The sequence below is a fragment of the Canis aureus genome, chromosome 18 (assembly GCF_053574225.1).
Source record: "Canis aureus isolate CA01 chromosome 18, VMU_Caureus_v.1.0, whole genome shotgun sequence".
NCBI lineage: Eukaryota > Metazoa > Chordata > Mammalia > Carnivora > Canidae > Canis > Canis aureus.
This window is the reverse complement of record NC_135628.1, coordinates 60,814,112-60,842,109: the sequence shown is the minus strand read 5'-3', so window position 1 is coordinate 60,842,109 and position 27,998 is coordinate 60,814,112. Positions and strand designations below refer to the sequence as shown.

Genomic DNA, 27,998 nt, shown 5'->3' with positions numbered 1-27,998 from the left:
TACCAGAGCCATGAAGGTACCTTTCTTGGATCTTCACTCTGAGAAATTGGTGACATTTCTAGAAGTAAAGCTGTGGTCCTGAGGATTTTCTCCATCTCACATTACTGCACATTCAGCGGTGCATCAAAATGACAAGGTAAGTGTTCCTGCCAGTTTATGGCTCCTGTGCCACTTACTGCAGGTAAGCAGATCTCTTTGCTAGACAAGGCCATGCCTGTTTCTACAGATTTAGGGCTCTGCAACCTCAGTTCTCTGATTTGTCCTACATGTCACTGATTTTTATATTTTTCCAGGTTGCTCTTATAAGGATGATGTGATGACTTCCAAGTTTGTTACATGTAAAAAATGAAACTCGAAGTGTAATTAAGTGCTTTTACACTTCAAATTAAGTGCTTAAAATGCTTGGGGTACCTGGGTAGCTTAGTGGTTGAGCATCTGCCTTTGGGTCAGGTCATGATCCCGGGATCCTGGGATCGAGTCCCACGTCAGGCTCCCCACAGGAAACCTGCTTCTCCCTCTGCCTGTGTCTCTGCCTCTCACTCTCTCTCTTTGTCTCTCGTGAATAAATAAAAATTAAAAAAAAAATCTTAACTAGTGGTTTCTAACTGCCTGGTTTTTTTTTTTTTTTCCAGTCAGAATGGTTGTGGAAGTATCATGTAGGCAGCTTCTCAGAAAAGCAGATACCTAGAGATTTTCTTTCAGACATTGTGACTGGACACTATTGTTAAAAACTGCCCCTGATGATTCTCATGGCAACCATGTTATAGAACCTAATATTCTAGAAAATATTTTTAGCTGATGCTATCATCATTATTTTCCATTTTCTACCTTTTCTAATATCAAACATACAGATTAACTTATTTTAAAGCAGTTACTCTGATCTTAAATAGTCTATTTTTCATATTTCTTCAAGATTTTGGTCCTACAGAATAGTATAATCCAACTTATGGTTATCATCAATTTGTCTCAGGCCTAACATAGTGTATTAGATCACATTTGAATGGAACCAAGGTATCTATTAAAATTCTAGAAAGACCTTTAAAAGATGATACATGGAAGTATTAATCAGTTTCTTTAAAATGATAGAAGTAGTCCATTAAATTCATTGGCAGGGAGGGAATACCCAAAAGTACATTTAAAATTCTATAGTAGAAAATGGTTAATTAGGAAGATATAATTAGGGCGCCGGAAAATTTGATATGTAAAGTGAAGTTGAGGACCATGCTTAATACTCCATTGATATAAAAGTTAATACAAATCCCAGAACACACTTGACCTCTCTCTATATAGCGCAACACTAAATGTATGAAGAGAATCCTGTAGTATTTGATAAAATAAATTTTTATTTTTTTAAATAAAAAATTTTCTCCCAAAACTGAGCCTCATAATTTTAATTGTGTTTATTGTTATAAGTAAGATGTATCTGTATATGTGCATCTGTATGTGTATTTATATGCTGACATGTATAATTTTCCATCAGATGAAAGGGATAGAAAATTTGCAGAGACAGGCAGGAACTGAAAGAATATGTGACCTCCAAACCAGCTTTGCAAGAAATTTTAAGGGGGAACTCTCAAAATTCCCCTTTAAGAAGAAGTCCAAGGGAACAATCCACAAAAACAGGGACTGAATAGATATCATGATGACACTAAACTCATATCTTTCAATAGTAATTCTGAACATGAACGGGCTTAGTGACCCCATTAAAAGTCGCAGGGCGTCAGACTGGATAAAAAAACAGGACCCATCTATCTGTCTGTCTACAAGAGACTCATTTTAGACAGAAGGACACCTACAGCCTGAAAATAAAAGGTTGGAGAACCATTTACCATTCAAATTGTCCTCAAAAGAAAGCAGGGGTAGCCATCTTTATATCAGAGAAACTAAAATTTACCACGAAGCCTGTAGTGAGAGATGAAGAAGGACACTATATCATACTTAAAGGATCTATCCAACAAGAGGACTTAACAATCTTCAATACAATCCTCAATATATGTGCCCTGAATGTGGGAGCTGCCAAATAAATTGATCAATTAATAACCAAAGTTAAGACATACTTAGATAATAATACACTTATACTTGGTGACTTCAACCTAGCTCTTTCTACACTCGATAAGTCTTCTAAACACAACATCTCCAAAGAAACGAGAGCTTTAAATGACACACTGGACCAGATGGATTTCACAGATATCTACAGAACTTTACATCCAAACCCAACTGAATACACATTCTTCTCAAGTGCACATGGAACTTTCTCCAGAATAGACCACATACTGGGTCACAATTCAGGTCTGAACACATACTAAAAGCTTGGGATCGTCCCCTGAGTATACTCAGACCATAATGCCTTGAAATTAGACCTAAATCACAACAACAAGTTTGGAAGGACTTCAAACACGTGGAGGTTAAGGACCATCCTGCTAAAAGATGAAAGGGTCAACCAGGAAATTAAGGAAGAATTAAAAAGATTCATGGAAACTAATGAGAATGAAGATACAACCATTAAAAATCTTTGGGATGCAGCAAAAGCAGTCCTAAGGGGGAAATACATTGCAATACAAGCATCCATCCTAAAACTGGAAAGACTCAAATACAAAAGCGAACCTTACACCTAAAGGAGCTAGAGAAAAAACAGCAAATAGATCCTACACCCAGCAGAAGAAGAGAGTTAATAAAAATTCTAGCAGAACTCAATGAAATCGAGACCAGAAGAACTGTGGAACAGATCAACAGAACCAGGAGTTGGTTCTTTGAAAGAATTAATAAGACAGATAAACCATTAGCCAGTCTTATTAACAAGAAGAGAGAGAAGACTCAAATTAATAAAATCATGAATGAGAAAGGAGAGATCACTACCAACACCAAAAAATACAAACGATTTTAAAAACATATTATCAACAGCTATAACCAATAAATTAGGCAATCTAGAAGAAATGGACGCATTCTTGGAAAGCCACAAACTACCAAAACTGGAACAGGAAGAAATAGAAAACCTGAACAGGCCAATAACCAGGGAGGAAATTGAAGCAGTCATCAACAACCTCCCAAGACACAAAAGTCCAGGGCCAGATGGCTTCCCAGGGGAATTCTATCAAACGTTTAAAGAAGAAACCATACCTATTCTCCTAAAGCTGTTTGGAAAGATAGAAAGAGATGGAGTACTTCCAAATCCATTCTATGAGGCCAGCATCAGCTTAAGTCCAAAACCAGACAGAGACCCCACCAAAAAGGAGAATTATAGACCAATATCCCTAATGAACATGGATGCAAAAATTCTCAACAAGATACTAGCCAATCGGATCCAACAGTATATTAAGAAAATTATTCACCATGACCAAGTAGGATTTATCCCCGGGACACAAGGCTGGTTCAACACTCATAAAACAATCAATGTGATTCATCATATCAGCAAGAGAAAAATCAAGAACCATAGGATCCTCTCATTAGATGCAGAGAAAGCATTTGACAAAATACAGCATCCATTCCTGATCAAAACTCTTCAGAGTGTAGGGATAGAGGGAACATTCCTCAACATCTTAAAAGTCATCTATGAAAAGCCCACAGCAAATATCATTCTCAATGGGGAAGCACTGGGAGCCTTTCCCCTAAGATCAGGAACAAGACAGGGATGTCCATTCTCACCACTGCTATTCAACATCGTACTGGAAGTCCTAGCCTCAGCAATGAGACAACAAAAAGACATTAAAGGCATTCAAATTAGCAAAGAAGAAGTCAAACCCTCCCTCTTTGCCAACGACATGATACTCTACATAGAACCCAAAAGACTCCACCCCAAGATTGCTAGAACTCATACAGCAATTTGGTAGCGTGGCAGGATACAAAATCAATGCCCAGAAGTCAGTGGCATTTCTAGACACTAATGATGAGACTGAAGAAAGAGAAACTAAGGAGTCAATCCCATTTACAATTGCACCCAAAATCATAAGATACCTAGGAATAAACCTAACCAAAGAGCAGGATCTCTACCCTAAAAACTATAGAATACTTCCGAAAGAAATTGAGGAAGACACAAAGAGATGGAAAAATATTCCATGCTCATGGATTGGCAGAATTAATATTGTGAAAATGTCAACGTTACCCAGGGCAATTTACACGTTTAATGCAATCCTTATCAAAATACCATGGACTTTCTTCAGAGAGGTAGAACAAATTATTTTAAGATTTGTGTGGAATCAGAAAAGACCCCGAATAGCCAGGGGAATTTTAAAAAAGAAAACCATATCTGGGGGCATCACAATGCCAGATTTCAGGTTGTACTACAAAGCCGTGGTCATTAAGACAGTGTGGTACTGGCACAAAAACAGACACATAGATCAATGGAACAGAATAGAGAACCCAGAAGTGGACCCTGAACTTTATGGCCAACAAATATTCGATAAAGGAGGAAAGACTATCCATTGGAAGAAAGACAGTCTCTTCAATCAATGGTGCTGGGAAAATTGGACATCCACATGCTGAAGAATGAAACTAGACCACTCCCTTGCACCATCCACAAAGATAAACTCAAAATGGATGAAAGATCTAAGTGTGAGACAAGATTCCATCAAAATCCTAGAGGAGAACACAGGCAACACCCTTTTTGAACTTGGCCACAGTAACTTCTTGCAAGATACATCCACGAAGGCAAAAGAAACAAAAGCAAAAATGAACTATTGGGACTTCATCAAGATAAGAAGCTTTTGCACAGCAAAGGATACAGTCAACAAAACTCAAAGACAACCTACAGAATGGGAGAAGATATTTGCAAATGACATATCAGGTAAAGGGCTAGTTTCCAAGATCTATAAAGAACTTCTTAAACTCAACACCAAAGAAACAAACAATCCAATCATGAATGGGCAAAAGACATGAACAGAAATCTCACAGAGGAAGACATAGACATGGCCAACACGCAGATGAGAAAATGCTCTGCATCACTTGCCATCAGGGAAATACAAATCCCAAGGGTTTTGATCGGTTGTATCTTCATTCTCATTAGTCTCCATGAGTCTTTTTAATTCTTCCTTAATTTCCTGGTTGACCCTTTCATCTTTTAGCAGGATGGTCCTTAACCTCCACGTGTTTGAAGTTCTTCCAAACTTCTTGTTGTGACTTAGTTCTAATTTCGAGGCATTATGGTCTGAGAATATGCAGGGGACAATCCCAATCTTTTGGTATCCGATCAGACCTGATTTGTGACCCAGTATGCGGTCTATTCTGGAGAAAGTTCCATGCGCACTTGAGAAGAATGTGTATTCAGTTGGGTTTGGATGTAAAGTTCTGTAGATATCTGTGAAATCCATCTGGTCCAGTGTATCATTTAAAGCTCTCGTTTCTTTGGAGATGTTGTGTTTAGAAGACTTATCGAGTGTAGAAAGTGCTAGATTGAAGTCACCAAGTATAATTGTATTATTATTCAAGTGTGTCTTAATCTTGGTTTTTAATTGATTGATATATTTGGCAGCTCCCACATTCAGGGCACATATATTGAGGATTGTTAAGTCCTCTTGTTGGATAGATCCTTTAAGTATGAGATAGTGTCCTTCTTCATCTCTCACTACAGTCTTCGGGGTAAATTTTAGTTTATCTGATATGGGGATGCCTACCCCTGCTTTCTTTTGAGGACCATTTGAATGATAAATGGTTCTCCAACCTTTTATTTTCAGGCTGTAGGTGTCCTTCTGTCTAAAATGAGTCTCTAGTAGACAGCAAATAGATGGGTCCTGCTTTTTTATCCAGTCTGACACCCTGCGCCTTTTAATGGGGTCATTAAGCCCGTTCACGTTCAGAGTTACTATTGAAAGATATGAGTTTAGTTTCATCATGATACCTATTCAGTCCCTGTTTTTGTGGATTGTTCCCTTGGACTTCTTCTTAAAGGGGAATTTTAAGAGTCCCCCTTAAAATTTCTTGCAGAGCTGGTTTGGAGGTCACATATTCTTTCAGTTCCTGCCTGTCTTGGCATCTCTTTATCTCTCCTTCCATTTTGAATGAGAGCCTTGCTGGATAAAGTATTCTTGGCTGCATGTTTTTCTCATTTAAGACCCTGAATATATCCGGCCAGCCCTTTCTGGCCTGCCAGGTCTCTGTGGAGAGGTCTGCTGTTCATCTGATATGTCTCCCCATATAAGTTAGGGATCTCTTGTCTATTGCTGCTTTTAGGATCTTCTCTTTGGAATTTTCAAGCTTCACTATTAAATGTCGAGGTGTTGAATGGTTTTTATTGATTTTAGGGGGCACTCTCTCTATTTCCTGGATCTGAATGCATGCTTTGCTTCCCAGATTAGGAAAGTTTTCAGCTATGATTTGTTCAAATACATATTCTGGACCTCTGTCCCTTTCGGCGCCCTCGGGAATCCCAATTAAACATAGATTTTTCTTCCTCAGCCTGTCACTTATTTCCCTTAATCTATCCTCATGATCTTTTAATTGTCTCTTTTTTTGCAGTTTCCCTCTTTGCCATCAACTTGTCTTCTATGTCACTCACTTGTTCTTCCACCTCGTTAACCCTCGTCGTTAGGACTTCTAGTTTGGATTGCATCTCATTCAATTGATTTTTAATTTCTGCCTGATTAGCTCTAAATTCTGCAGTCATGAAGTCTCTTGAGTCCTTTATGCTTTTTTCTAGAGCCACCAGTAGCTTTATAATAGTGCTTCTGAATTGGCTTTCCGACATTGAATTGTAATCCAAATTTTGTAACTCTGTGGCAGAGAGGACTGTTTCTGATTCTTTCTTTTGAAGTGAGTTTTTCCTTCTAGTCATTTTGCTCAGTGCAGAGTGGCCAAAAACAAGTTTTATTGGGAAAAGGAGAAAAAGAGAGAAGAGAAAGAAGAAAAAAAGAGAGAGAGAGAGAAGAGAGAAAAAAAGAGAACCAAACAGAAACAAAACAAAACAAAACAAAACAAAACAAAAAACAAGGGGGAGTATCCTCTGATTCTGTATAGCGTAAATCCCTGGACTTCCCCTGGAACTTTCCAGTGCTGCTTGGTCAATAATTTGTTTTTCCCTTGTCAGTCTAGCTGGTCTTCTGGGAGAGGGGCCTGCTGTGCTGATTTTCAGTTGTTAGTACTTGGGGGAGCTGCGCAGCCCCCTGCCTGGTGCAGGGCTCAGTGAAAGTTGTTTAACCTGTTTATCTGGTGGTGAGGCCACTGTGAGGCTCAGTGGGTGTTGTTTATCCTGTGAGGCCCCAGGAAGAACAACAATAGCAGCTCTCCAGGCCTAGAATCAACTCCTGCAGTAACTTAAGGAGCTCTCAGTCCACAGGGGCCTGGATGCTCAGGGGGCGGGGTCCACTAGTCTGCTTCGCTAGAGGCTGCCGGGAGGCTGGAGTGTCCTTGGTGTCCTGTGCCCTCCTGACTTCTGCCTGTCCCGGGGGGAGCGCTGGATCTTGGGCTGTGTCCCTGGCGCCCTGTGCTCCAGGGCCTGTGCTGCTGGAATCGTGCTCCCTGCCCCACAGTTTCCTCTGCGTGGAACCTCTGCCTCTGCCGCCTCCGAGCTGCTCCTGGGGTTGTGCAGGTCCCTCTGTGCAGAGCCGTTGCCTGAGCCGCCCCAGAGCTGCTCCTGGGCTCCACCGGTGTGAGCTGCAGCCCTTTAGGGAGCCTGGCTGCGGGGAGTGGCGTGCTCTCCCCAGGGTGCACATGCTCTGTTAGTGTCCCTGGGAGCCTGAGGGCATCCCCTGCCCTCCTAGGATCCTGCTCCAACTCCCTGCAGCACCTTTCGCCTTTCTGTCTGAGATGAGTGGTGAAGCCCCTGCTTCTCCTGGACTGGGCTTTCCTGTCCTGGGGACACTCATCCCGGCCTTAGCCTGGCTCCTGGTGGGGCCCCTCCCCCTTGGAGGCCTTTTGTTTCTTTATTTCTTTTTTCCCCTGTCTTCCTACCTTGAGAGAAGCTGAACTCTCCTCACTGTAGCATTCCAGCTATTCTCTCTTTAAATCTCAAGCCGAATTCGTAGGTTTTCAGGATGATTTGAAGGTTTGTTGTGCGCACTGCGGCAACACGATCAGGGTCCTGAGGGTAAGGGGATGAGGAAAAGAAAAGTAAAGAGATGGCGACAGGAGGGACACAGTGGATGATGTCCAAGCAGTGCCAGCTTTATTCAAGGTTTTACAACATTTTATAGCATGAGCAAAACAAAGCCAAGAAGGTGTTTATTTTTAGCAGGTTTGTGAAACCCTCCAAAGTTCCCCTTTCTCAGCATGTAAGACAGACTTACGGGTGCCAGAAGACCTTGGTAAATAGATAAGCTTTTTGCTCCAGATGTGCATACTTCAAAGGAATATTAGGTATGGTAAACAGACCAGCAAGGACAGACAGACCCTTATTTACATTTATGACCAAGTCAGAATAAGTTTTATCTATTGTGTTATGTGGGTGATCACGTACAAGCGAGCCCTGAGAACCATTGCTCAAGCCCTTTCTGAAGCGTCTACCAACTATTCACCCTTTAGGCTCTCGAGCCTTTTGAGTGAATGAGGGACGCAAGTCCGGGCCTGGTTTGGTTCAGTTACTCCAGCTAGTTCGTGGTCGCCCACAAAGGTTATTTAGGTAATTCGGTGGGGACAGGTGATTTGGGGACCCTACTCTTCCGCCATCTTCCCCCACTTCGACAGTTAGGACTTTAAAAGAGGATCTTCGTGGTGAGAATCTATATATGTCTACCGGGGTGGTGGTCACACAAACCTACATGTGTGAGAAAATCAGAACGAAATATAAACATGCAAAAATCAGTGTATGTAACATTGGTGAAATCTGAATAAGGTCAATGGATTGCATCCGTGTCACTTTCCTGGTGGTGATACTGTACTGTAATATGCAAAATATCACCTTTGTGGGGAAACTAGGTGATGGGTCTCTTATATCTCACAATTGCATTGACTCTATCATTATTTCAAAATAGTTTTTAAACATCACCGTGGATGCAGCCTAAGGATAGATGGTAATGAGCTTCTTGGATCATTGGATGAGCATGTGGGTGTTTGGGGAGAGGAGGACACGGTGGGCCTGGTCTGTGAATGACCACTGGGTTTTCTACCTTGGGCTTTATCTATCAGGAGTGACACCTGAGTAGGTGAAGAAGAAAGGTGATGAATTCATTTTGCTCTTGTTGAGGTTATTTTCCACCAACCAAGCAGAGTTTATAAAGTGAGGAACATAAGAAGGAAGAACGGAAACCCCTGGGCACAAGAAGCACTGGGAGTGAGACCGCTCAGCTGGATTTTGTATCCATACACTTCCTATGGCATTTCCACGAACGAGAGAATAGTTGAAATCTCAGAGTCCCCAGTGTATCACAACAGGGGAACGCAGCAACACCTGTGGGAATTTCATATACAGGGTGGAGAAAATCATTTGCATTTCCATTTGGCCATGAAGTAAAAAGGAATTGATACCGAGTCCCATGCGCGTGTAGCAAGTTCTCCGTTGGTATTTAGGCGTATTATCCTGTTTAGGCCTCACAATAGGCCTAAAAAGTTTTAGTTATCTGCAACTTAGAAACAAAAGTTAGTTTGCCAGATGAAGCAAAAAGCCTATGAGTAATTTCTTGGAGTAGAATTTGAATCTAGAGGGGTTTATCTTCTAAGCCCACAGTCTTTCTATCTGAGCGGGGAGCTTATGGAGAGTGGGGGAGAACAGATCCCAAAGTCTTAAAAATTGCAGATTTCCTATTCTTGCTTGTTTAAGGGTTGTTGTGGAGTCAAACATCTATGTTTATGTTTCTAAGTGTTCAGTTTCCTGCTCCATTTAAAGGCTCCATTTAGGTTGCCGGCTGGTCTTGAGAGGAGGTCACGCCAGTTTGGCATCGACTGAATGTTCATGGCTCACCATTCTCTGGAGACACCTGTCATGCTGGCACCTTATTGTCTGCATTAGGAAGGGGTTAATTTTCTTATAATAACTGTTAAATAGTCCCCTCTCTATTTTCCAGTTAACGTTTTCCCTGTGTTCACAGGCTATATAGATCCGTTAACAAGCATCTTTCCCGGCAGCTCATCCAAACGGATAAACAGCAGGTGTTTTCAGTTCTGCGTTTTCCAAACTTTTCATGGTGCATTAGCTCTGACTTCATTTACTAACATGGGATTCCCTAAATCTCCACACCAGTAAACAAGTAAACAAAAAAATACCTTTCCCTTTCTACAAAAAAAAAAAAAAAAAAAAAAAAAATCCTACCTCCTCCCCCTCCCACCAAAAAAAAATCCTGCCCCTTAGAAGGTCAGTTTTTCTTCTTTTTTTAATAATAAATTTATTTTTTATTGGTATTCAATTTGCCAACATACAGAATAACACCTAGCGTCTGTTTTTCTCCTTCTCTGATGGGTTTCTTTTTTTTTTTTTTTTTTTTTTTTGCATAGCAAGGAGTCTTTACTAGGACAGAAGGGAGTTAGGGGCATCCAGGGCAAGTAGAATGGGCCACATTAGAATGGATAGAATTCCTGGGGATCTTGAGTCATCTTCGGGGAATGGGGAGTTAATGCTTATTGTGGACGAGAGGTGGAGGGACGCGGATATCCTGGCCTCTCTCCAGACGCCGTTCACAATCAATCAAATAGTTTACTCCATCGATGACCAGCTGCACCAGCTCCACCTCTGACTTGCCCAGTCGGTCCAAATTAGAGATGTCAAAGACGCTGCCTGTGGCAGCTGTGTCCACTCCTCCAGTACCACGTTTTTGGAGCCTTAAGTTCTCCAGGATCTTTGGGAAGCGGCTGTCTTTGCTTAGCAGGGGCAGTTTGATGTGCACTCCTGCCCGAAGTCCAGTGCCCAGGTTAGACGGACAGGTCAAGATGTATCCCAAACGCTCATTCCACATGAACTCCCAGCCACGCTCCTGGATCAGCCGCTCCACCTCTTTGAGGCCTCGACAGAATCTTTCAAACACTCTCTTCATGTTGCCACCCTTCTCCATGGAGATGACCCGTGTATGATCCTCCTCATTCACCCAGATCAAGAAGCTCTTCTCATTGTTGTGCCAGATCCCACGAGCATCTGGCCAGTCTCGAGCCATTCCTGCTGCAGTCAGCAATGGGGACACGGGCTTATCAAATAGGAAATGATCATCAATAAGCTGCTGCTGTTCAGCCTCTGTCATCTCACTGAGCCGATAGTAACGTCCAGCCAGGTCACCCTTCAGGCCGCTCAATGCATCCACTACAACACGTTCCACCTCTCGTCGCTCTGCCCGAGTGCATGCCGGAGGGAGACTGAGTCCGCGGATACTTCGGCCAGTTCTGACTCTCGAGGACAATACATACCTCTCATCAAAGTAGCCAGAACGGATCTTGCTGGCATCCAGGTCAGTGGTATGTTTCATTGTTCGGGGGTCATATCCATTGTGTCGTTCTTGTATCACAGGATCAAACAGCTCAGCAAATACCTCATAGGTCTCCTCATCTCCAGCTACCATGCCCACAGTCTTGATGAAGGGGTGGCCGGGGTTGTCCACGCCAGTCTGGATACACTGATCTAGCGTCCAACCAGTGGGTGTGGTCTTGTCGCAGAGCCGGGCATAGACTGCTGGGGTCAGGTGACTGGCCATGCAGTTGTTGTGCTTTCGTAGGTCTGGGTACTCAGCGCTTGGGGGATACAGCCTCCGTCGTTCACTGGCGGCTCTTACAGGTTCCGGGCGGAGCAGAAACCCAGCGGCTAGAGACCCAGCTCCAGCCAAAGCTAGGAGCCTGAGCCCCGGGCGCGCGGACAGCAGACGAGAGAAGGGACCAGCCATGGCTTGAGGTTCCGGCTATTCAATCCCGGAGCGGGAGCTGGCGCAGGGCAGGAACGGGGAGGGAGGGTGCAACCAGGAGGTCTGAGGGCCGGAACTGGGTGCGAAGCTGGAGCCGAAATGGGGGCCGGAGTGGAGGCTGGAGCGGGAGAGGGAGCGGGTTCCAACCGGACTGCAGGAGAGGCGCTCTGATGGGTTTCTGTGTACTCTTTTGTTACTCTCCTTCTTGTTGAGGTGTTTCTTTTCAGGTCTTTAAGGTTAACACATCCTGCCTAGGATCTCCAGGGCCTTAAAGTCAATTCAAAACCATAAACTAAAAAAACAAAAAACAAAACAAAAAAAAAACCATAAACTAGGGCAGCCCCGGGTGGCTCAGCGGTTTAGTGCAGCCTTCAGCTCAGGGACTGATCCTGGAGACCCCGTACCACCTCGGGCTCCCTGCATGGAGCCTGCTTCTCCCTCTGCCCCTCTCTCTCTCCCTGTGTCTCTCATGAATAAATAAATAAAATCTTAAAAAAAAAAAACCCTATAAACTATATATCACAGTCTACTTACTTTTCAAACTTCGAACACAGTAAGCTTAGGAAAGGGAACTTTTAGGTAAAAATGGGGCTTCTAGTCTTAGTCAATATAGATGACGACTTACTATTTCTAAAGACCTTTGTTATTCCTATTGTGCATAAGCGAAATTCAATTTTCAAACGCGTTTCGACAGGCAACTCGGCGCATCCCTGCCCTTGCCATGGGAATGCGGACTCCAGGCTGAGCTGCGTGTCCATAGAACTACTGAAAAGGTTTTTGGATAGTGGGGGGCGGGGGGATCCAGGGTGCTTCTGCTGGGTGGGCTCACCGGGATCCCCCATCTTCCCAAAACGTCCAGACCTTCGGTGTGAATTCAATTTCTCTCCATTCCCGCCATCTAGTGGTTCTACGGGGTATGGGTTCGGCTTTAGGGAAGATGCCTAATGACGGGGCGGGGTGCCCGGAAAACCCAGCGGTGGGCTGCTGCGGATCCCCAGTCGCTCGCCCCACGCCCCCCTCGAGGGCTTTACCCAAGGCGGGGATGCGCGGGATGCGCGGGATGCGCGGAGGGAGGGGGGCGCGCTCGCGGAGCCTCACACCCTTTGACGTTGATATTTAGGAATGGGTTCTAAATCCTTCCTGTCGCCCCAAGGGCGAGGAGAGGAGTTGTGGCGAGCCCCAGCCCCGGGGGGGCGGCGGCTTCCTGACTTTTTGGCAAGTTGGACAGATGACCTATTAGCTCCCGCAACGTTCACATCTGGTTTGAACAAATAAAAAGCGAAGGAGAAAGACGGGGGCGGGGGGGGGGGAAGCCCTTAAGAATTCGGGCGCGGGGTTCCGCGGGGCTCGCCGGCCAGAAGCGACCCGACAGAGCAGCGGCTCCTGCGCGTCCCGCTCCAGCCTCCCCCGCGGCCGCCCCCGTCTTCCCCTCGCTCGCCTCCCACCGGGTCCCAGGAGGCGGCGGCGGCGAGGCGCGGGGCCCCTTCCTGCGCTCCTCCCGCGGAGCCCGCGGCCAGGCGCGGAGCCTCCCTTTGTTCCTTGCGGGCTGCCGAGCTCCCTGGCCGGTCCGCCTCCATCCACGGCCCGGGCGGCCGCGGGGGACGCAGGGGGCGCGGGGTCACGGCTGGGGCCGGCGTGGGGCGCCTTCCCGGACCTGCGCGGGAGGCGCGCGCGCCGCTCTTGATTTATCTTCTCTCCATTTGTTGATCTGCCCAGCCGCGCGGCGCTGGGCGGGGGGGGGGGAGATGCGGGACCACCCACCGGCTGGGGAGCAGCCGGCAGCCCTCCCGCGTCCCCGCGACGCCGCGCGCCCCCTGCCTCTGCGCTCCCGCGACTGCCCGCGCCCGGCCCCGGCCCGGGCCCCGCCGCGCCTCCGCCTCCTCCTTCTCTTCCGCCGCCGCCGCCGCCCTCCCGGCCGCCCTGCAGCTCCGCGCGGGCCCCGGCAGCTGCGGCGCAGTAAGTTGGCAGGAGCTGGTCTCCCCGTTGTCGCCTCCCCCGCACCTTTTGAACTTGTTTCTGCTGCTCGGCTCGCCTGCGCCTGGCTTTTGGAAGGCGAAAAGGAGGAGGGAGGCGCGGAGGGATGGGGGCAGGGTCCCGGCGCTCGCCTGAGCCGGCTCTCCGCGCCCTGGGCGCCGGGGACTCGGCGGCCCCGCAGCTGCCGGCCCCGCTCCTCCCGTTCTGGGTGCGCGGCGGCCGCAAAGTCTCTGCAACTCAGCCCCGCCGCGCGCTCGGCCAGGTGGGTGCCGCGAGCGGGGCGCCCTCCGCGCGGAGGCAGATGCGGCCGCGGCGGCGGCGACGGCGACCCGCGGCTCCCGGGCTGTGTCCCCGCCTCGCCGCACCCGAGCCAAACTTGAAGCGAGAGTGAAGGGGCGACCGGGCGGACGCCGTGGGCCGCACGACGGGCGCCCGTGGACGTGGCGGCGGTGGAAGCCGGCTCGGCGCGCCCCGCGCGGCGCCTCCATCTCCGCGGACGCTGCCCCCGGAGCCGAGGCGGCGAGCGGACTCCGGGGCGCGCGGTGGGGGATGGAGGGGGGCGGGGACCGCACCGCGGAGGTGGCGACAACAGGTCTGGGGCTCCTTTGGCGGGAAGGGCCCCTCCGCCGGGGAGGCGTGCGGGAACCGGAGCTCTGCGCCCCGCGCCGGCCCTGCATTCCCGCTGAGCCGCGCAGCGCCTGCACATGCAGCTGCACCCACACCTGCACCCGCACCCGCACCCGCACCTGCCAGCCGTGTCGGCGCGCAAGTCGAACGCCTGTTTGAAGCGATCGCTGTCTGTCAAGTGAGCCGCGCGTGTGCCCGTCGCTGCGCGGCTCCGGGACCTCCGCCCGGGCCCTGCCCCGCGTGACCCTCGCGCTCGCCGGGCACCGGGGCCGCCTCCGTCGGGGCCATGGCGGCGGGCGTGGCGGCCTGGCTGCCGTTCGCGCGCGCCGCGGCCATCGGCTGGATGCCCGTGGCCTCGGGGCCCATGCCCGCGCCCCCGCGGCAGGAGCGCGAGCGGACTCAGGACGCCCTGATCGTGCTCAACGTGAGCGGCACCCGCTTCCAGCCGTGGCAGGACACCGTGGAGCGCTACCCGGACACGCTGCTGGGCAGCTCGGAGCGGGACTTCTTCTACCACCCCGAGAGCCAGCAGTACTTCTTCGACCGCGACCCCGACATCTTCCGGCACATCCTCAACTTCTACCGCACGGGGAAGCTGCACTACCCGCGCCACGAGTGCATCTCGGCCTACGACGAGGAGCTGGCCTTCTTCGGCCTCATCCCCGAGATCATCGGCGACTGCTGCTACGAGGAGTACAAGGACCGGCGGCGGGAGAACGCCGAGCGGCTGCAGGACGACGCGGACACGGACACGGGCGGGGAGAGCGCGCTGCCCAGCATGACCGCGCGCCAGAGGGTGTGGCGCGCCTTCGAGAACCCGCACACCAGCACCATGGCGCTCGTCTTCTACTACGTGACCGGCTTCTTCATCGCCGTGTCGGTCATCGCCAACGTGGTGGAGACCGTGCCGTGCGGGGCCAGCCCGGGCCACGCCAAGGAGCTGCCGTGCGGGGAGCGCTACGCCGTGGCCTTCTTCTGCCTGGACACCGCGTGCGTCATGATCTTCACCGTGGAGTACCTGCTGCGCCTGGCCGCCGCCCCCAGCCGCTACCGCTTCGTGCGCAGCGTCATGAGCATCATCGACGTGGTGGCCATCCTGCCCTACTACATCGGGCTGGTGATGACGGACAACGAGGACGTCAGCGGGGCCTTCGTCACGCTGCGGGTCTTCCGCGTCTTCCGCATCTTCAAGTTCTCCCGCCACTCGCAGGGCCTGCGCATCCTGGGGTACACGCTCAAGAGCTGCGCCTCTGAACTGGGCTTCCTGCTCTTCTCGCTCACCATGGCCATCATCATCTTTGCCACCGTCATGTTCTACGCCGAGAAGGGGTCTTCGGCCAGCAAGTTCACCAGCATCCCCGCGGCCTTCTGGTATACCATCGTCACCATGACAACGCTAGGGTAGGTGCCCTGCGAGGTGGGAAGGGGGGGGGGACGGGACGGGATGGGATGGGATGGGATGGGATGGGATGGGATGGGATGGAGGTGCGGAGAGCTGCCGTGTGGCTGCCAGGATGGTTGGTCCAGCACGCAGCCAGGTGATACAAGGTGGGCGACATCTCTTTAACTTTTTTTTCTAATCGGTTTGGGAAAACATCGAAATGCTTTTGAAGGACTCTTCCCAGGTCCTCTTCCCCCCCCGCCCCGTGACACACGGGTATGGTACAGTGGTTGAAGTCTAGTCTGAACCCACTGGCACACGTTGCCCATTCGTGCCCCAAAGTGTAGAATTCCTGACTGTGGGGAAAGATGGTATGATTCATGTCAATACAGAGAGATACAATAAGGAAAAAAAAACCCCACAAAATTGGCATCCAAAGAAAGGTATGTATGTGCAAGAGGTCTGTTGCGATGCCCAGAAGGTGTCCCAGGTTGTCCAAATGACAAGTTCTCAGGTATATTTGAAGTATTATTTTCATAAAAGTAGACACTTTGGGCATTCATTTTTCCTCTAAGAACCATGATTCTTATTTTACGACATTATAGAACGCAGATTACAGATACCATGATCCAAGGATCTCGTAATGTGTATGGACCTATTCTTACCCTTTGCATTTTCATTTTGGTTGAGAGGTTGTACAGTCTTAGAATAGCAGGGCTGGAACTGATCAATCTAGAAAAATGCAATAGAATGAGATTTGCAACCTATTTCAGACTGTAAGTTTGTAGCTTTAAAACAAGAAGTCAGTAACTCTCACTCACACATTTTTTATTTTAGAAACTACGGATCCCATTAGGCAATGGGCCCGTGACCATTAAATACACTTAGAAAGTAGAGCAGTATCTGGTGACGTTGATGGTCCCCAGGGGCTGATTGTATTAAAGAATTTTGAGCCTTCTAATTTCCTTGTAGAATTCTTCTGTGTATGCTTTTATCTGGGAGTAATGGTGTTTTGCAACCAAGGGGGCATATCCCAGATCATGTTTTTAAAAAATAAATATGAAGGTAGAATTAAAGTGTTTTCTTTTAGATGGTAGGAAAAAGGAAAAGTATGAAATGATGAAATGATTAGTGTTAATCAAACTGCAGAAAAGTGGCAGAATTTTTATATTGTAGGATCTAATAAAATAAAATGGTTAGAGCCCTTTACTTTTATGAGTTCTTAGGTAAGCCAGGTAGTGATGTTGGTGCCCTTTCTTCAGCTGTAAGCTGCTTTTCTTGCATAGTTAATCAGTTCAATAAGGATTTGGTAATGGCTGTAGGAAAAAGTTCTTTCCAAGGCTGCTTTTTATTTTTATTTTTTATTTTTTTATTTTTTTTAATTTATTTTTTATTGGTGTACAATTTACTAACATACAGAATAACCCCCAGTGCCCGTCACCCATTCACTCCCACCCCCCGCCCTCCTCCCCTTCTACCACCCCTAGTTCGTTTCCCAGAGTTAGCAGTCTTTACGTTCTGTCTCCCTTTCTGATATTTCCCACACATTTCTTCTCCCTTCCCTTATATTCCCTTTCACTATTATTTATATTCCCCAAATGAATGAGAACATATAATGTTTGTCCTTCTCCGACTGACTTACTTCCCTCAGCATAATACCCTCCAGTTCCATCCACGTTGAAGCAAATGGTAGGTATTTGTCGTTTCTAATGGCTGAGGAATATTCCATTGTATACATAAACCACATCTTCTTTATCCATTCATCTTTCGTTGGACACCGAGGCTCCTTCCACAGTTTGGCTGTTGTGGACATTGCTGCTATAAACATCGGGGTGCAGGTGTCCCGGCGTTTCATTGCATTTGTATCTTTGGGGTAAATCCCCAACAGTGCAATTGCTGGGTCGTAGGGCAGGTCTATTTTTAACCCTTTGAGGAACCTCCACACAGTTTTCCAGAGTGGCTGCACCAGTTCACATTCCCACCAACAGTGTAAGAGGGTTCCCTTTTCTCCAAATCCTCTCCAACATTTGTTGTTTCCTGCCTTGTTAATTTTCCCCATTCTCACGGGTGTGAGGTGGGATCTCATTGTGGTTTTGATTTGTATTTCCCTGATGGCAAGTGATGCAGAGCATTTTCTCATATGCATGTTGGCCATGTCTATGTCTTCCTCTGTGAGATTTCTTTTTTTTTTTTAAAGATTTATTTATTTATTTATTTATTTATTTATTTATTTATGATAGAGAGAGAGAGAGAGAGAAGCAGAGACACAGGCAGAGGGAGAAGCAGGCTCCATTCCGGGAGCCTGACGTGGGATTCGATCCCGGGTCTCCAGGATCGCGCCCTGGGCCAAAGGCAGGCGCTAAACCGCTGCGCCACCCAGGGATCCCCCCTCTGTGAGATTTCTGTTCATGTCTTTTGCCCATTTCATGATTGGATTGTTTGTTTCTTTGGTGTTGAGTTTAATAAGTTCTTTATAGATCTTGGAAACTAGCCCTTTATCTGATACATCATTTGCAAATATCTTCTCCCATTCTGTAGGTTGTCTTTGAGTTTTGTTGACTGTATCCTTTGCTGTGCAAAAGCTTCTTATCTTGATGAAGTCCCAATAGTTCATTTTTGCTTTTGTTTCTTTTGCCTTCGTGGATGTATCTTGCAAGAAGTTACTATGGCCGAGTTCACAAAGGGTGTTGCCTGTGTTCTTCTCTAGGATTTTGATGGACTCTTGTCTCACATTTAGATCTTTCATCCATTTTGAGTTTATCTTTGTGTATGGTGCAAGAGAGTGGTCTAGTTTCATTCTTCTGCATGTGGATGTCCCAAGGCTGCTTTTTAAAGTTTTGTTTCTGGCTAATTTAATTTTCTTCTTTAAATGACATTGTGGTTAAAGTCAACTTAATTTTATTAGCCATGTGGCATGGAACAAATTCTCGTATTGTCATATGGCCAACTAATGGAATATTTTATGTGTGAAGAATTTTTGACTAATTTAATTAGTAAATGATGCTAAACTAAAATATGACGCTCATGAATTTGATTCAGCTTCACGAATTTTTTTAAGACCTGCTGGTGCTTTAAAAAAAAATGAAGTAGTGAAAATTTGAATCCTTCTGCTTATATGTCCTTTTTATCCTACTGGTAGTTCTGTGACTGATTTTGAAGGCATAATGTAGGTGCTCATTTCTTATCAAAGAGAATTTTATATATGTATGTGGTTTTGGCTCTTGTTGTCTTTGTGTCATTTGTAATCTTTGGTAGGACAATTGGAGAGTGCAAATCACTTTCAGGACTTCAAATCAGAAATACATATGAATAAAAAGAGAACTCCGTTTTAAGAGGAAATAAAGAAATACTAAAAGGAAATATATTTTTCAAAAATTTGGTGTCTATGGTAGTGTTTTTCAGGAAGTGTCAGTGAATCATTTTAATGCCTTATACTGTGTATGTGATTGAGTATCGGTATTATTATAATGAAGGTTGGTGGGATGCTAACTGCATCTGGCTAGAAATTCTATTCTAAACATGAGAAGTTACTGTTATTTTAAAATTTGTTTCCTGGAATAAAATGAATTTAATTTTTTGAGTTTTATTTTGAAATTGATTTCTGTTTTCAGGAAGAAAAAGAGGAAGTGTTAGCCATTAATGTTTTTTTTTAAATATAAATAAGACACTTATCAGCATCTGCTTTTTGGGGGCGTGGGTGGCTCAGTCAGTCAAGTGGCTGCCCTCAGCTCAGGTCATGATCTCGGGATCCTGGGATCCCGGGATTCAGGCCTGTCTCCGTCTCCCTGTTCAGGCGGGGGAGGGGTGGGGGGGTGGGGGGGTAGGGGGGGTGGGGATGGGGGGTGGGAGGGTCTGCTTCTCCCTCTCCCTCTACCCTTTGCTCCCTGCTCCTGCTCCCTCCCTCACTCTGTCTCTCGCAAATGGATGAATACAATCTTCAAAAAAAGCAGCTACTTTTTCAAATGACTTAAGAAACTGAATCAAAAGGCCCAAGTCAAATCTATGAGATGAATTTAGTTCACACGTTATGTACGTAAGTAGATTAGAAGAATTAAGTATATACACTTGCTCAAAACTTGGAAGCAAAATGGAGTTACTTTTAAGACTCAAGTTTCACTGAAGTAGAAAATTTTAATTTTCTGGAAATTAAGCTAATTAATGATCTCAATGGAATATAGCAGTCATACTTATAAGACATAGAAATGTTGATGCAATCGAAATACATTTATTGGAAAACATATCTGAACATTTAAGAAAGTATATGCTTGTAATCTAAAAAAAAGTTTCTTAGAAAGATGTCTTCAGTTCCTCATCAAAATATATTTATAATGTATTTTGTTTTCCTAGAGAAATAGATATTTTTTAAAGATCCTGCATTTTGGGTGTCTTTGGTTGTATTGTGTCTCAACTACTATCTTTAAGAACAGAAAATACTCGGGATCCCTGGGTGGCGCAGCGGTTTGGCGCCTGCCTTTGGCCCAGGGCACGATCCTGGAGACCCGGGATCGAATCCCACGTCGGGCTCCCTGCATGGAGCCTGCTTCTCCCTCTGCCTGTGTCTCTGCCTCTCTGTCTCTCTCTCTCTGTGTGACTATCATGAATAAATAAATAAAATCTTTAAAAAAAAAAAAAAAAGAACAGAAAATACTCAACAAAAGCCATTGCCTGAATTTATCTTTTCACTGTAGTTTTTTACTTATAAGCCCAGGTGTCAGGAAATATTCTGGAAAATATGCAGTAGTGTGAGTTAGTATCAAGCTGTGTCTGATAGATGACTGAGAATTTCCCGATATACTTTCTGAGCCCTTTTTATAGTTGGCTGATATTTTTACTAGAGCTAATATTCATCAATGAATGATAATAGAAGTGAAAATGGAACTCTAAACAGTGGCTATCAAAAATCTGGCTTGTATAAACATTTTCTACATGAGCAGGAAAGAAAAGAGCTTTGGAATTAAGGATTGGCAGATTTATCTACCTCCCAGGTCCTTTTAAACAATGTTCTGTTGGGTTTGGGTCTGAAGAAATGGGTGGGTCCATCTTAGAACCCTTGTGTATTCATCTAATAATCATTTTTGTGCCCCAAATCTCAAATATATCACTATACTATAACTTAACCATGATTGTTATATAACTAATTATTTAATTTGCCAGTAAAACTATTGCTTTGAAGAATCATTTTAAACCTACCCCATCCCAGTTAAAGTCAGAAACACTAAGAGCACAGTTTTAAAAAAATCAGGAAAGAAGAATATCAGCAAGATTTTTTGGAACAGTGTTTAGATAGAGTAGCCATATCCATCTGTTCATCTTTTCTTTCTCTGCATATTTATTGACCTTCACTCCCCCACTTCCCTCCTTTCCATAACATAAGCTCTAACTGCTGCCTTATTAAACAGCCTTGGGGGGAAAAGAAAATGGAATTCCTCTTTTGTCCTAAGGACCTTTGGCAGATAGCAGCATCCAGTTGTTATTTGTCATTCAGGGGGTGGTACTCAAACGGTGCCAAATTTAGGAAATTTCCAAATGTTTATCAATATCAAAAATGATTTGGTAAAAAATATTTAATAGGGTCCAACTTCAGTTGACATTGTGCCTTGGGTTCATGACTTGTGAGTTAGAAGCGGTTCCAGGGGGCTTATTAAAGAATTTGAAGAGCTTATATACTTAACATCTGCCTTTTGGGTCACGATTACTAACCATTTAAACCTTTCTTTTTAAAACAGGGATTGTCATATTCCTCATAACGTAAAACTTAAAAACTTGAGAAATATAAGTTCTGTCTTCCACCACTTTAATTTTAAAACAGTTGCTTTCGTCAAAGTTTTCCCTATGGGAAAGAAAGTTTCTATGTGGCAGTTCCATAAAGTTTATGTTTAAAATGCAATTTTATGATTTTTTTTGATAGTTTTTTTTTTAATTTTTATTTATTTATGATAGTCACACACAGAGAGAGAGAGAGGCAGAGACATAGGCAGAGGGAGAAGCAGGCTCCATGCACTGGGAGCCTGACGTGGGATTCGATCCCGGGTCTCCAGGATCACGCCCTGGGCCAAAGGCAGGCGCTTAACCGCTGTGCCACCCAGGGATCCCCAATTTTATGATTTTTAACTACATAAATTATATTCTGATTCCTGAACAAATCTAGGAAAAAAGTTCATTTATAGTGTGCTGTCATCAGAAACAAATATAGCCGAATTACATCTACGCTCTCAGAAAACTTAGTGTGGTAGTATTAAGACTCTAAAAAATTAAATATTTTCCTGCTAACCATCATATTCTGACTCCATAGCTTTGGAGAATGTTGGGAGTATATCTTGTGGAATTGTTAACATAGAAACTTCTGGTTTACCCAGTTATTACTCAAAATGAGTAGAATTACTTTCCCCTGCATCAGCATCTGCTCATGAATATTGCTAGCCCGTTCATCAAAAACATCTTTACAAGTTGGGAAGTACCAACTGTATCTTTCCTTCTGATGAGGAGCCGTGCTATGATGGGTACCATCCATTTTTATTTTTCATACTATGACCCATATATGTGTGTGAGTATATATATATATATCGTTGTTAAGGGAGTGCACGATGGGGTGCGGGAGGAGCAGAGAGGAGGGAAACGAAAATCTCAAGCAGACTCTGGACTAAGAGCTGGACCTTAGAATCCTGAGATCATGACCTGAGTGGAAATCAAGAGTCAGATGCTTCACCCATTGAGCCACCCAGGCACTCTCGATAGATAGATAGATAGATAGATAGATAGATAGATAGATAGATAGATGATAGACAATATATATTTATATATAAATAATAAATATATATAAATATAAAACCACATATATATATAGATTTTAGGGTGGGGGTCTCTCTATTTCCTGGATCTGAATGCCTGTTTCCCTTCCCAGATTAGGAAAGTTTTCAGCTATGATTTGTTCAAGTACATATTCTGGCCCTCTGGCCCTTTCTGCGCCCTCGGGAACCCCAATTAAACGTAGATTTTTCTTCCTCAGGCTGTCATTTATTTCCCTTAATCTATCCTGATCTTTTAATTGTTTGTCTCTTTTTCCTCAGTTTCCCTCTTTGCCATCAACTTGTCTTCTATGTCATTCATTCTTCCACCTCATTAACCCTCATCCTTAAGACCTCTAGTTTGGATTGCATCTCATTTAATTGATTTTTAATTTCTGCCTGATTTGATCTAAATTCTGCAGTCATGAAGTCTCTTGAGTACTTTATGCTTTTTTCTAGAGCCACCAGTAGCTTTATAATAGTGCTTCTGAATTGGCTTTCCGACATTGAATTGTAATCCAAATTTTGTAACTCTGTGGGAGAGAGGACTGTTTCTGATTCTTTCTTTTGAGGTGAGTTTTTCCTTGTAGTCATTTTGCTGAGTGCAGAGTGGCCAAAAACAAGTTTTATTGGGAAAAGGAGAAAAAGAGAGAAGAGAAAGAAGAAAAAGAAAAAAGAAGAAACAAAAGGAGAAGAAAAAAAAAGGGGGAGAAGGCAAACAGAAATCAAAAAACAAAAAACAAGGGGGAGTATCCTCTGATTCGGTACACTGTAAATTCCTCGACTTCCCCTGGAACTTTCCAGTGCTGCTTGGTCAATAATTTGTTTTTCCCCTGTCCGTGTAGCTGGTCTTCTGGGGGAGGGGCCTGCTGTGCTGATTTTCAGGTGTTAGCACTTGGGGGAGCTGCTCAGCCCCCTGCCTGGTGCAGGGCTCAGTGGGGGTTGTTTACCCCGTGAGGCCCCAGGAGGAACAGCCCCGGTGGCGGGGCCAGCTCTGGAGCCCTGGAGTCAGCGCCCGCAGGAACTCCGGAGCTCTCCGTCTGCAGGGCCTGGAGGCTCCGGGGCGGGGCCGCTGATCTGCTCAGCTCGGGGCAGGAGCGTCCTCGCTGTCCTGGGCCCTCCCGGCCTCTGCCTGTCCCGGGGGAGGCCGGATCCTGGGCTGTGTCCCGGCGCCCTGTGCTCCGGGGCCTGCGCTGGTGGATTCGCGCTCCCGCCCCGCAGCCCCCTCCGCGGAGCTGCCCCCGAGCCCCCGAGCTGCTCCCGCCCCGCAGCCCCCTCCGCGGAGCCGCCCCCGAGCCCCCCCGAGCTGCTCCCGCCCCGCAGCCCCCTCCGCGGAGCCGCCCCCGAGCCCCCCGAGCCTCTCCCGCCCCGCAGCCCCCTCCGCGGAGCCGCCCCCGAGCCTTCCCGAGCTGCTCCCGCCCCGCAGCCCCCTCCGCGGAGCCGCCCCCGAGCCCCCCGAGCTGCTCCGGGTCCCCCGTGCGCGCTGCAGCCCTTAGGGAGCTCGGCGCACTCTCCCGGGGCGCAGGTGTCTGTTAGTGTCCCCGGGAGCCCCAGGGCATCCCCGCCCTCCTGGGTCCTGCTCCACCTCCCCGCGAGCCCCTTTCCGCCCGGGAAGGTTGGTGCAGCTCCTGCTCCTCCGGGACGGGGCTCTCCTGTCCTGGGGACACTCGCCCCGGCCTCAGCCCGGCTCCTCGCGGGGCCCCTCCCCCTTGGAGGCCTTTTGTGTCTTTCTTTCTTCCCCGCCCCGTCTTCCTACCTTGATAGAAGCGCGAGCTCTTCTCTCTGTAGCATTCCAGCTGTTCTCTCTTTAAATCTCAGGCCGAATTCGTAGATTTTCAGGATGATTTGAAGGTTATCTAGGGAATTTGGTGGGGACAGGTGATTGGGGACCCTACTCTTCAGCCATCTTGCCCCACCCTAACTATTTATATATATATGGTTTTATTGCTTTATTCATGAGAGACCCAGAGAGAGGCAGAGACACAGGCAGAGGGAGAAGCAGGCTCCCTGCAGTGTCCTCGACGTGGGACTCGATCCCAGGACCCGGGGTCACGCCCTGAGCCAAAGGCGGACGCTCAACCACTGAGTCACCCAGGGGCCCCTTATGACGTATATTTTTATAAAAATCTTTATAGAGCATGTTAATTGTTGGGAGTTGAAAATGAACTTTTTAAGGAAATGTAAAGAAATGTGACAAGTATTACAGGTAACCAAATTTTAGCTGTCTTTATTTTGTTTAAGTCATCATTTGACTGGAGGTAGTATTTGACACGACATACATACGTATTTTTTGAATGTGTGTATTTACCTAGCATTTTCCTTTTTTTTTACAAATATTTACTTGGCTGCCAAGAAGCAGTATGTCAGGAAGAGATCATATGTTTTCTGTCAGCACAGCACACTAGGGTAGGGCTATTTTCTAATTTTCACTGGGTCTTGTTAAGATATATATATATATATATATTTCTTTTCAGGATCTCCCTTTAGACTACAGGTTAACTTAGTCTTATTTGTATAGTTACTTCATTTAATTCTGATGTCATGTATGTTGTATTTGTGTAAACCTTCCTCCCAATTATACTTATCTTTGACGATGACTTAATGAACCTCAGATTTTGTACTACCTACTTTCTGAATTCCTGGTGGAAAGAAACCTAGTTGTTATTTATTTTAAATCCATCGTTTTATAGATGTGACACCTTTGGGGGCTTACTGATAGTCACACACTTAAACAGCGGCAGCATTTTTGTTTGTTTCATTTTTACTCAGTTTTCCCCCTAAAGACCTTAAAACATTATCTGGGAATATGTAATAATAACTCACTGGGGATTCTGTTGATACTACAGGGATAAGGAAAGGAATACATTTTCTCTTTATTTCATTAACATAATGCATTTTCTCCTGGTTCTGCTCTCTGTGACTCACACGCCATTTCTCAGCATCACCGCTACCTCTGCATGTACTTACCCGGTGCTGGGGTTTAGCCTGGCAGTGCCCAGCTGACATAATAAAAGCATGTGTTCTTGTTCAGTGAGGTGTTAGACCATTGGGAAGCAAACCATAAGGTGGTAAGTATTTTGCCTGCCCTGATGAAGAAGAAGATAAATCAATTATTTTGCTTGAATTTTTGGAAAAAAAAAAAGAGATGGCTTCTGAGTTGTAAAAACTATGCAGTTTACCTTTTATTTCATGGAAGGAACAGGAATGGTGAAAAGCGTATTCGCTGAAAAGGAAATATTATTTATCTTTCAGAGCTATAATAATGATTTTACTCTTCCCCCCCCAACTCTCCATATGTCCTATACCGTTTTCTGAGCACAACTGTATATGTACTATATGTGCTATACAGTATATAGATTTTACATAATATATATGTTTATATATAGTCCAATTTATATATAGCTTATATATAGTATATATTTGTTCATATATAGTACATAGATTTATATATAATTTATATATTTATATATACCATATAGTTCTATATATTTAAATATATATTATTTATATATATTTATATGCTATTTATATATTTAAGCCTAAATAAATATATATATTATATATATATATATATATATATGCATGTGTGTGTGTGTGCGTGTGTGTGTATAGCCATTTCTCTCCTTCTGGCTACAGCAGCTAGATTTGATTGTGGGATATAGTCTGGTATTGCAAAGAAACCCAGGGGTGCAACACCATCTCTACATTTCTGTGCGCCTTGACACTGTTTCTTACTTTAGTATATCCCAGTGGAATTTAGCCTTTAGTGCCTCCTTTGAGAAACAGACTTTGCAGCAGCCTTCTCCATGAAGCCTTCTCAACCTCCCATATCTACATCATCTGTAGTTGGGATTTTACTTGCCGGTAATAAGTGCTATTTTATATATGTTACGTTATAGTTTTATTTCTTGCCTTCTTAACTAGGCAGAAAGGCTTTTGAGGTTTGGGTCTATACCTTTGGAGGACTTGTTACCTACTAGTTCAGTCCCTAAATGTAGAGAAATCTGTATTAAAGTTTTGCAATCACGGTGTGAGGTGATAACCTGCACACCGTGGAGAACTCCTTAGCCATGGAATAGTGCCATCCCCAATATCAGCAGTCATCTACTAAACTAGTCTTTCACTGTGTTCGGTGTCGAGAAAAATTGGAGTTTTATTGTTTGAATGTTTTGTCTTTGCACTACAGTCTACCCTTTGCATTTTTCTCTTTGGACATGGGGCAGCCATGAGACTCCTCCACTCTTTGCTCTGTGGCTAATTTTCTTCAAAAGTTAGAACTATTGGCTGTCAGTGGCCGTTGCTGTAATCGGTTTGCTTTCTGGTGAAGGCTGGTAATTGCAGATGCCTCTGGGAAGCATATGGGGATATCTTCTAATGTAAGTGAATCCGCACAGAAATGTACTGTCCTGTCTTTCAACCTCCACTCCCAGTAAACATGAGCTGGCACTTTCTTTCTTCACCCAGGCCCACTCATTGATGCGTAACATGGAACTGCTTAAAAATAATGAACTGCTGTCTATACATGACACACAAAAATCAATGTAGTCTATCGGAAAAAGAAGTTACTATCTGAAATGATTAGAAGACGGGTGTACACCGTGTAAACAGACGTGTGGGTGTCCGCATGGCACAGCGCAGGGCGCGTGGCCTTGGGAATTTCGACATGTCTGTTAGGTAAAGAAGATCTGAGTTATAAAACAGTGTGGAGAGAATAGGGAGTGTGTTAGCAGATGTTAATAATGAGAAAGAATCGGGATCCCTGGGTGGCGCAGCGGTTTGGCGCCTGCCTTTGGCCCAGGGCGTGATCCTGGAGACCCGGGATCGAATCCCATATCGGTCTCCCGGTGCATGGAGCCTGCTTCTCCCTCTGCCTGTGTCTCTGCCTCTCTCTCTCTCTGTGACTATCATAAGTAAATAAATAAAAATTAAAAAAAAATGAGAAAGAATAACATTGAAAGAGTAGGATGACAGTTGAAATAACGTCAAATAGAATGAGAAGGTTTTGTTCTAAAAGTGAAAGGTCTTGTCCTGTTTTGCTCTCATGTGGGCCTGATCCTTCCATTGTCCTCATTCTCTTCACTTTTAAGAATAACAGTAACAGTGCTTTTTGGAAACCCAGAGTTTTACCAGCAGCACGTACCTCAGCCTCCCCGCAAACTGTGACCCATCGAGTTCATTTCAATTTAACAGACTTCTGTAGATCACTTCCTACCAGTCACTGGCCACAGCGATGACCGGTCACGACCAGCCTCCCGAGCTTGAGAACCGTGTGTTCTGGTGGTGCAGGCAGAGAGCAAGCCGTGGACACGTGTCACTCCGACTGGTGGTGGGTGCTGCAGACAGCACATGCGGGTCAGAGGTGCCCAGGATTGGAGAGGAGACCGGCAGGACCTTGCCAATGGAAACACTTAAGCTGTTGGCCAACCGAGGGAATAAAGTGACTTCTCTCAATATCCGTATTAAAGCCTTTGATGGTTTATGTATACAATG

General features: G+C 45.6%; 1 protein-coding gene, 2 long non-coding RNA genes and 1 pseudogene across 4 annotated transcripts in view; 2 read left to right on the top strand and 2 right to left on the bottom strand.

Annotated features, from left to right (window-relative positions):
* LOC144289221 (uncharacterized) overlaps positions 1-24,556 on the bottom strand; it is a 52,976-nt gene extending 28,420 nt beyond the window's left edge. The window contains exons 1-2 of the long non-coding RNA XR_013357215.1: positions 24,265-24,556; positions 16,389-16,455 (exon numbers count right to left, since the gene is read on the bottom strand). This is a non-coding gene — a long non-coding RNA (uncharacterized LOC144289221). The remainder of the gene's footprint in view (positions 1-16,388; positions 16,456-24,264) is intronic.
* On the top strand, positions 11-27,976 carry LOC144289220 (uncharacterized). 2 transcript variants are annotated; one of them, XR_013357214.1, is made up of 3 exons: positions 11-136; positions 25,448-25,576; positions 27,596-27,976. It is a non-coding gene; the product is annotated as an uncharacterized LOC144289220 (long non-coding RNA). The 2 variants fall into 2 exon arrangements; XR_013357213.1 differs by lacking the exon at positions 11-136 and adding an exon at positions 24,564-24,714.
* Positions 10,333-11,906, bottom strand: LOC144289216 (creatine kinase U-type, mitochondrial). The gene has a single exon (XM_077857452.1). It carries the CDS (start codon positions 11,721-11,723, stop codon positions 10,470-10,472), a length of 1,254 nt encoding a protein of 417 aa, XP_077713578.1. The 5' UTR covers positions 11,724-11,906; the 3' UTR covers positions 10,333-10,469.
* LOC144289217 (A-type voltage-gated potassium channel KCND2 pseudogene) lies at positions 14,629-15,747 on the top strand (annotated as a pseudogene).
* Positions 27,977-27,998: the final 22 nt, after the last annotated feature.

Coding starts and splice junctions, on each gene's coding strand:
- LOC144289216 (XM_077857452.1), bottom strand. CDS start 11,723: ATGGCTGGTCCCTTCTCTCGTCTGCTGTCCGCGCGCCCGGGGCTCAGG.